The following is a 9,103-nucleotide window of genomic DNA, read 5'->3' on the forward strand; positions in this document are numbered from 1 at the left end:
GCGGAAGGGCCCGGCCGCCCTGCGGGAGGGCGGCTGGGAGCTGCGCGGGGGCGCACCTGGCGGGGCGGGGGCGCCGTGGAGGCGATGCTGGGGGCGCTCGGCGGGGGGCGGGGACGAGCTTTGTGGGATGGCTGAGTGGGGGCGAGGCGGGGCGGACCCCGTGGGAGGGGGCCCTGGTGGGCGGGGAGGATGGGCACTTCGGCCGGGGGGCGGCTCGGAGACTGCCCGGCCGCCGAGGAGGAGGAGGAGGGGAGGGGTCCGGGCAGCAGCCCGGCTGGCGGCGCCGCGCCTGGGCGCGGGGCAAGTGCGTGCGGGATGGTCCCGGCAGAGGAGCGGGACGGGGGTCCGCCGAGGTTGCCGTTGGATGCGCTGAGGAGGAGAATCAGGTGGCCGGGAGCGGGGTCGTAGTCGGACGAAGGGGAGCTCGGAAGGTGCGGGAGCGGGTGGGGCGGGTCGCCAGGTGACTTGCCCTACGGCCCCCGTCCTAGGCAACGGGTCAGGCTCGAGCGCGTCTTCCCTGGCATCGGTCAGTCTCCAGCCAGGTGACCTGGATGCTCCCAAGCGGTGGTTTCATCTGTGGCAGGAACAGGCAAACGACCAGCAGGAAATCAGGTTTCAAGTAGGTAAAAATCCTGTGGGAAAATAATAGAGGAGGAGGAAAGTTTGGGCTCATGGAATCAGGGAATTGATACAGGGGAACCTACTTAGAGTCTATAAAATCTCATGTTTGCACTGCAGCCATAGAATCCTAGAACTACAGTGAAAGTTGCAAGCTTTAAGGTAAAGAAATAGGCACAGAATCCTCTAAGGGGCAAATCTCTGCTCTTCAGCAGCATTATTTCTAAACAGTTCCATATATGCAAGTGTCACCAGTTAGTACAATCTCTTATTTTGGACAATGCTTCTGAATGTACTGATATTCATTTGCTGTAAAGTAATTTATACAATATTTCTTGTGTAGTAAAACATGTTTGTCCCATTTGCAAGTTTGAGGGGAATGCCCCAATGTTTTCCATCATGGGACAAGGGGGTTGGGACGGAAACATAGGCTGAAAGTTTTTAAGTTTAGCAGTGAATTGTTTACCGAGTTCTTTAGGTTGAAACAAGGTAAAAACAATTTTAAACTGTGCTTGGGTCTGATTCTGGGCACAGGTAGGTGATCTGTTGCTGAAACAAACTTTCAGGAAAGCTTGCTTGCAGCATTACTTTGCTTGCTTCTGTTATAAGGGATGCAGCAGAAATGGGTGGAGCATTGAAGTCTCATTTTAGTGTGTGGGGCCGGGGGGGGGCGTTTATTGGCAGAACTCAGTGAATTCATCACATCAGTGAATAGTCCCCAGCCCTGGATTGGTGAGCCAAACCCCGCAACATGGTGCCTAAACAGGCACCCACACAAAAGCTCTGCCGTGGACTAGAGTAACATTCGTAGTGACTTGCTGTAGGAGCTGCAGCTGCTTTCTGCTGTCCAGCAGGGGCTTTTGTCTGGTTTGTGTAATCAACTTCACTTCAGCCCAAATCCTCAGCACTAGCCTGCTGTTCCAGCCCCTTTATAGGTGGGGAGAACTATAGCAGCCACGGTGCTCTTCAGAATGCTCATTTCAGGACTCCAGGGCACCCCTGGGAGTCTGGGGTTTTGACTCCACCAGCTTGGGCTGGGTGTGTAACAGATGGCTACCAGAGTCTGCTAGGATGGGATGGGAAAGGTCACTTCAGCTAATGCCGTTTCTTCTAGTGCCTGCCTGAAAAGACTCACCTGCGAAAATTCTTGTCTGCATGGTGTGGGAACTGGTCCCACCGACTATGTCAATCTTGGAAAAAAGCTTTCTTCTTTGACGTTGCATCCATGGATTCTGAAGGGACCTCCGTGTCCTCAGCTGCCCTTGGGTGCTTTGCCCTAAGATAAATCCGTGTCTGCTGTGCTTGCTGGCATCTTCTACCTCCCCTAAAGCAAACCCCGCACTTCTCCGCTTGGTTTCGGCCACAGTTCGGGAGGCCAACTTCCGTAGGAGCCGCTGCTCCTGCACTTTGGACAAGAGGGGGACGTGCCGGAATCAGCAGCACGTCCGTGTCGCTCCCATGCCCTGCAAGGCTTCATCAGCTGACCCCATGCAGCTCAGACTGCAGCCGATGATGCCGGTATGGGCCGCCGTGGCACCTTTTCAGGTCGCCTGGCATCAGGTCACCTGGCACCTTTTCAGGTCGCCTGGCATCCCTGCAGCTTATGGGCTGCTATAAGTGTTCAGAATGGCCTCGGGTAACATTGTGTGTCTTTTCAGTCCCTTCAGCTCCGTTGAATCTCATTTAATCCAAATAACCTACATATTCCTAAGTTAAGCACATAATTTTGCAATTTAAAGTATAGTTTAAGCTTGAAATAGCAGTTGGGAAGGTATTAGGGTTCACGCCATCGCATGTGGTGTGCTGGGTTTAACCCTTTCTCTGCACCCCATTCCTGATCTCCCTGCCTCCAGGCCTGCAGTTTGACTCACAAGGGAAGCCTCCTTTGGCACCGAATACCAGCTCTGGGGAGGTAGAAGTGATTCTCACGGTTCCATGAGTTCTTGTGTGTCTGTCTGTCTGTGCAAGCGGGCATTGTCAGGGATGTGCCCTGTAGCATGACAGGTCTCCTTCCAGAAGAATGTGTGGCGCTAGCGTTGAGGAAACCCTCCGTCAGTGTCCGTGCTTTGCCTGCCAAAGCGGACTCAAAATATTGACACTCTGTGTGAGAACCACGTGGGCACTACCCCTCTTTTCCGTCAAAATAGACTCGGGACCAGGCAGTTTCGTACGGCACTGATCAACTCCAGAACGTGCTGGTTTGCCTTTGCTGCTCTGATTCGCCTCAAGTCAGCCCCCTCCGGCCTGCTGTGCTCGAGATGTGTCCTGCTGCAGCCAGTGGCTATCGGTGACGGGGGCTGCAGGCCAGCACATCTCAAGCTTGCCCTATTTCCTATCCTAGGGGGGGAAGTTGATGATTTCTTTAGTACCATAAAATAAAAAGTAGAAATATGCAGTGAAGACTCTGAAGAGAACAAAACTAACTCCCAATTGAAAATACAGGTCACATCCTTTGGAAAGGGAAGCTCAGAGGCACTGCTCATCTCCCAGGGATGCGCTTCCCTTTGTACTTGGTGGGTGGTCTTCAGTCACTCCCAGCGCTCCCAGTAAAAAATAGTGGCCCCTCCACAACATAAGGTAGAACACCTCCAAAAAGGGTAAGCAATGTTATAAATTTATCTTAAGGTTTTCCAAGGGAGCTGTTGATAAAAGCAGTCCCCAGCAGCGCAGGGCCTGATGGAGAACTTTCCAGGCTATGGACACTGTTCCTGGCACACGGTGTCTGCGCTGGACACCTACATTGACAGAGATGCCAATGCATCCCAAGCATCTCTAAATATCCCTTCCCCTCAATGTATTGTGGATTACAAAGGCTTTAGCATGGTTTTGTATCTTAAAATATCTCTCTGAATGCCAGCTAAATTCCACTGCAATCAATCTGGTCCTAGATACTTAAGTGGATATGTTTGGCATCTTCTAAATATGTGTATGTATAAATTTCCACCCACCCTGCTCCATGCTTTTTGGTGTTAAAGCCTTGATTCTTTTTTTAAACGGCTTGCTCTGTGCCCGGTTTTAGTGGGTCTCTGTCAAAGAGAAGCAGGAAGTGGAAGCTGTTCCCCAGTCAGGCTGTAGGACTGCTCTCATGATCCAGGGCACGCTCTCTTCCGGGGGCTGTTGCCACTTCTTTAGAAGTGGAGCCTCTGTGTAAACGGAGCGTGGATCTACACAGAAGGCAAAACCACCTATTGGTAGGCTGTTGTTTGCATTTTGGCTTCAGCTGCACTGAAAGGCAGCTTGCGAGAGGGGCAAGCCGCAGGGTTTCTTCTCCATCACTGGACTCGAAGGAAAACACCCACTGATTGTGTTGCTCTCTGTTGCAAAGAGGGGAAGCCTGCAAGGGGGAGTGTGTGCATCTTAGCTTACACTTAGCTGCTGCAGGTGGTCTGTGGAAGGATCCAGCCACTGTTTTGAAGCTGTTACTGGGGAAGTGGAAGGGGCCTCGGGGTGCTGGTTGACTGCAGGCTAAACGTGAGCCAGCAGTGTGACGCGGCAGCCAAGAGGGCGAATGCCACCCGTGGTTGCATAGCCAGAAGTGTGGCTTCTAGATTGAGAGAGGTATTACTATGACTCTGGTGCGCCCGCAGCTGGAGTATTGTGTTCCGTTCTGGGCCCCTCGTTACAAGAGGGATATAGCAAGGTTGGAAACGGTGCAGTGAAGGGCTGCTAGGATGGTGGTCGGATTGCAGGGGAAGCCGTATGAGGTGAGACTGAGGGAACTGGGTCTCTTCAACCTGGAGGAGACTCAGGTGGGATCTGTTGGTGACATACAGGTACATGAGGGTGGGGGTCACATGGAGGTGGGTAGAGACCTGTTCTCCCCTGCAGAGGAGGGCAGGACGTGCTCCAACGGAGCAAAGCTCAGGGAACCAAGGTTTAATTTACATGCCAAGAAGTATTTCCTGACAGTTAGGACCCCCAGGGTGTGGAATGGGCTTGCACGGGAGGTGGTTGAGGCTCTATTGGTGAAGGATAGGCTGGATGTGCACATGGCGGGCATGTCATGAGCAGAGTCAGCTAGAGCCAGGGGTCAGACTAGATGGCCCGGGAGGCCTCTTCTGACTCGCTCTGTTTCTATGCTTCTAAGTGGGCATGTCCAATAAGGATCAGAGGGAGTCAACTTATGGATTGGTTTGATTGAATTGTAAACCATCTTCCTACCAAAAAGTAGCACTCTTCCATTATTTGCTATTAATTTGTAGAAATAGTGTTTGGGAACCTATGATTTTTATAAGTCTCGTAAAAACCTGTCCTTAAAGAAACCTGATCAAAATAAAGCTACCTGACTCCAGCCAATTAGTTTGGCTGTACTTCTAAAAGAAATGTAACCATAAGTCGTATGTGTCTCACAAAATAAGTTACTTCAATTCTCTGCTTGGACGATTTGAAAAATGGTAAGACTCTTCTTGATGTGGTTTACTCCCTGTCTCTTCATCCTCTTGTTTTCCCAGGAGCTGGCCCATTTTGCTCTGCCAGAGATGTTCTCCCTGAATTCATGTAGAAGAGGTAAGACGCTGACCGGGGGAGGGGGGGGGGGAACCGCACAGGACCACCACCTCAGGCTCCTTGCTCGAGAAGCTCTAGAACGGGGTCCCCCTCCAAGCAATCCAGCCCTTCCTGAGGCTCCAGCTTCCCTCTTGTGGCAGTGGATGAATTCCCAGGCCTGCCCTAGCAACACTGGTTTTGGTCTCTCACTCGGCGCTTACGTCACCTGGTACTTTTTCCAAGGTACTGCCTGAAAAAAGAGAGAGCCCCGTGCATGGTCAAAGAGAAGGTGCGGGCCATCTGTTGAGTTGAAAACCATGCCATGCCCTCTAGCCATGTGTCCGCCACCCAGAAGTGCTTTTAGATGTTCAATCGAGCACCTTTCAACGACACGGCCACTGCTGAAGCTGCTGGTGGACAGGCACCTTTGCTCAGGTTCACGATGTCCAAGAGCTGCTCTGGACTTCGAGTAGATCCATGGGCCTTGACCCTCTGCGGTCCCACAATGAGCCATTCGACTCCCGGGACGTACATACACCTGACCTGCACTGCAAGTCCAGCCATGACACTGTTTTCCCAGCTAGCTTCAGGCTGCGGCCCCGGGAAACGAGGCCTGCAGTTCCCAGCATGGCCCAGCCAGCTGGGCGGGGTGGGCGCTCTTGCTCTCGGCGTGCCGCAGGCTGCACCTCACTCGCTTTCTCGCCTAGTTTGAAACAGCCAGCAGGGCTCCCTCGAGCGGTCTGGCGGGCCACCCCGCTCTCCAGCATGCTGCTTTCGTGCTGCTGTAGGTGCCACCCTCTCTGCAACATGTTCTCATCCTCTCACATGTTGTGTCTTTCCCGCTGCTTAACCAGCCCATCACTGAGCTCATCCTTCGTTCTCCACGCCCTTCACTCCAGCCATCGGTCTGTTCCTCCTGCGCTCCGGGGGTTGGTCTCGAAGCGAGGTGCTTGTGTAGCGGCAGCGAGCTGCTGGTGGGGGCTGCGAGAGGGATGGGGGAGCCATCCCGGTGTCTGCTCAGTGAGGTCCTGCCTCGCCTTTGCAGCCCTCCGGCAAAACGCTCAGCAAATTCTCAACGCCCAGGGCAGGGCCTCCAAGGGGTTCTTCTCCCGAGCACCTGTCTGGCACAAGCGCCAGGCGAGTCGGCCTGGCGGGGTGAGCGAGGGCAGGGGCTGCACACACTGTGAGTGCAGAGTCTGGCAGCTTGAGTCCAGGCTGGGCAGAGAGCCAAAGCGGAGCAGGCATTCTCATAACAAGGCTAGTGGTTTGTCATGGACTCCACGGTGGGGTTGTGGCTGGCGAGAGAAGCATGACCGCCCCCTGCCTCAGAGCGGGCCAGGCAGTGCCACTCTGCTGCTTTGGGACAAGAGTGCCTGGCAGTGCCTTCAGCTTGACCTGCTGGACTCCAGGGTAAAACGTCGTGATTCAGTGCTGTTAATGCTTCATGTTGCTTAATAAAACGTTGTGGATTTAAACAAGAAGAATGGCTGGCTTTTGGCATCTTTCCGACACACGGCGTGATCAGCGCTGAAAGCTGGTATCTAGCTTTCCGTGACAAACCACTAGCCGTCCTCGTGTGTAGATGGCTGTCCATTCTCACCCTTCCCCGTCACATCTGGCATCTTTCTTTCTCCGCTCCTCCTCTCTCTCCTGTCAAACGTGAAATGAGGGGCTGCTCTTCTCATAGCCATGCTTCACCACTGGACTCCTTTTTCTCTGCAGTAGCTCTAGAAATACCGCAAATAAGCTAGTGGCATGTCCCCCTTGCTCACTGTCGAACCATCCCATGCCCAAGACTGCCCCACCTTCTTTCTCATCGATTCTCACCCCCACATGCCAGATTTTCCACGTCCCTCTTACCCGTTTCCCGTGCTCCTACCTGTGCTCTGCACTCCCCCTCACTCAGTTTGCACTCCCCTCCCAAAAGGGTGCAGAGCCCCAGAGTGTCTCCCCAACAGCAGCCACCTCCTCTTGGCAGCTCCGGTCCTGTTTCCCCTCTAGCCCTTCCTTCACAAGTGAGGCTGGAAGAAAAGACGTCTCTTTGTTTTGTAGTCCGTGCTGCCCCCAAAGTGCTTGTTGATGGTGGTTGAGCAGCCCAAGTGACGAATTAGGATGTGAAAAGGTGCCTTGTTTTGTCTGTCATTAGCGGCAAGAAGGTATAAACCAGCCATATTGTCCCAAAGCAGCAGTAAGAGCAGGCAGGCAAACACAAACGAGCCAAGCGCTCCTGCAGGTTCCGTTGCAGTGGCGCAGTCCCTCCGCCAGCCAGGATGGCATACCTGGATGATGCTCCTAAGCAGCTGCAGAGGGCAGCCGCCGGTTGCTGTGCAGAAACACATTTCTCCGGCCATCTCTTCCAGGTGCTGGGACCTGCCCAACCACCGTTGCTTGTTGTTGTTAGATACTGAGCCCCGCCTTGCCGGCTTCTTAAACCTGGGCCCGCTGCGCGTGGTGCCCCACTCTGCCCACGATCTGCGAAGGATGCAGCTGCCGATGCTCTCGGCTGCTGCGGAGAAAGGGGTGCCGCGCCTCCTCTCTCTGCCTGCTCTGACCTGTGCGCCAGGAGGCTTGTTGTCTTTCAGAGTGGAGGTGGATTGGTTGTGAGTGGATTGGATGTGGGTGGAACAACAAGTCTGTGCTCACCTTCCCGTGGTGCTTGTTGCCCTGGCCTTGCTCTCCCATCCCGGGCTGATCTGCCGCTTTCCCCCTGGCCTGTTTCTGCAGAGAAGAGGTAAGTGCCCAGGCAGCTGTGCCGCGAGGCGGAGTGCTCGCTGTCTCGTCCCGCGGCCGCCCGTGTGCAGCATCCCTCCCCATGCGGGGCTCGCCTCCCCAGGGCTCCTCCCGGGCTGCGGCGTCGCCTGCCCCGGATGTGTCCCTTTGCACTGGACAGCATAGCGGCAGCTAGTAGCTCGGGAAGGCCTCTGCGCCTGTCAGTCTGAGGCCCAGGGGTGGAAGAACAGAGGACCGAGCCTGCGAAGGGCAACGCGGGGAGGGAGCGCAGGCGATCGGGCACCTGTTCCCCCCGTGCCCCCTGGTGTGGCTGGGGAGGAGGTGGCGTGCCCTTGCACCCATTCTCCCGGGTTGGGGCAGCGTTCCGCTGGGGCAGGGCGCAGAACTCCGTGCAGAGACGTCCCCTCGGGGCTCTCAGTCAAGCCCTGCAGAACTCCCCAGAGGTTAGGGTTGGGTTAGGGCTAGGGCATTGCCTTCCCCGGCCCCACCCTTGATTTCCCCCATTAGTTGTGCTGGCTTCCAGGCGTCTGGGCAGCTTTTTCATCTCCCTCCGACAGACGGTAGCAAGTCACAGCTTGCATTGGGCGTTGTGGTGGGCATTGTGGGCTGCACCCACCGTTACAACGTGTGATGCAGTCACAGGATAGTGGGGTTGGAAAGGGCCAGAGGGCCATGGGGTCCAGCCCCCCACGTTCTTTCGGGAGGTGCTGCCTTGCTGGACGACGGAACGGGCTGCCTCCAGGCGGCCTCTGTTCTGTACATCAGCGAAAGGTCAGAATCTCCGAGTGCCACGAGAGTCGGTTCCCGCTGTCTCGCGTGAGCTGCTTGGCACAGGCCCGACCTGTTCGTGCGCGGAATATAGATGAGTCCAAGCAGGCCGGGTCCTGTTGAGGCCTCTCCAGGCGACTCTTGACCGTGCTGCTGTTTTCCCTGCGAAAGGCAGACCATCTAAGTAAAATCAAACCGCACCCCGGGACCTGCTCCTAGGGAGCCCCGTCCTCACGGAGGAGGCGCCTTTCCGTCGGCCCGGGCGGCGCTGCCGCTTGTGGCAAAGCAGTGGCGTTCTGGGGGCCTGGCGGGCTCGCTGCGAGCCGGCCTTCCCCGGCCTACTGCTTCTGCTGCAACGAACGCAGCGTTGCTAAGCGCAGTCCCGGCCTGGTGCCTGCCCTGTGCTGGACTCGGAAATCCCAGCATCCCCACACTCAGCTCGTGGATACTGGGAGTTGTGGTCCTACATACCTGGAGGGCCCCGAGCCGGCCCAGGGCTCCG

General features: G+C 55.5%; 1 protein-coding gene across 2 annotated transcripts in view; it reads left to right on the top strand.

Moving 5' to 3' along the window:
- DHX30 (DExH-box helicase 30) overlaps nt 1-9,103 on the top strand; it is a 29,627-nt gene that overhangs the window by 283 nt on the left and 20,241 nt on the right. The window contains exon 2 of one of the 2 annotated variants that reach the window (XM_044419497.1): nt 5,070-5,124. In XM_044419497.1, the coding sequence (XP_044275432.1) occupies nt 5,097-5,124 (28 nt within the window). In that variant the 5' untranslated portion in view covers nt 5,070-5,096. Of the gene's footprint in view, nt 1-5,069; nt 5,125-7,665; nt 7,835-9,103 lie in introns of those variants that run through there. The other variant, XM_044419496.1, reaches the window with a different exon arrangement.

The sequence above is a fragment of the Varanus komodoensis genome, unplaced genomic scaffold, assembly GCF_004798865.1.
Source record: "Varanus komodoensis strain SLA01 unplaced genomic scaffold, ASM479886v1 scaffold104, whole genome shotgun sequence".
Lineage (NCBI taxonomy): Eukaryota > Metazoa > Chordata > Lepidosauria > Squamata > Varanidae > Varanus > Varanus komodoensis.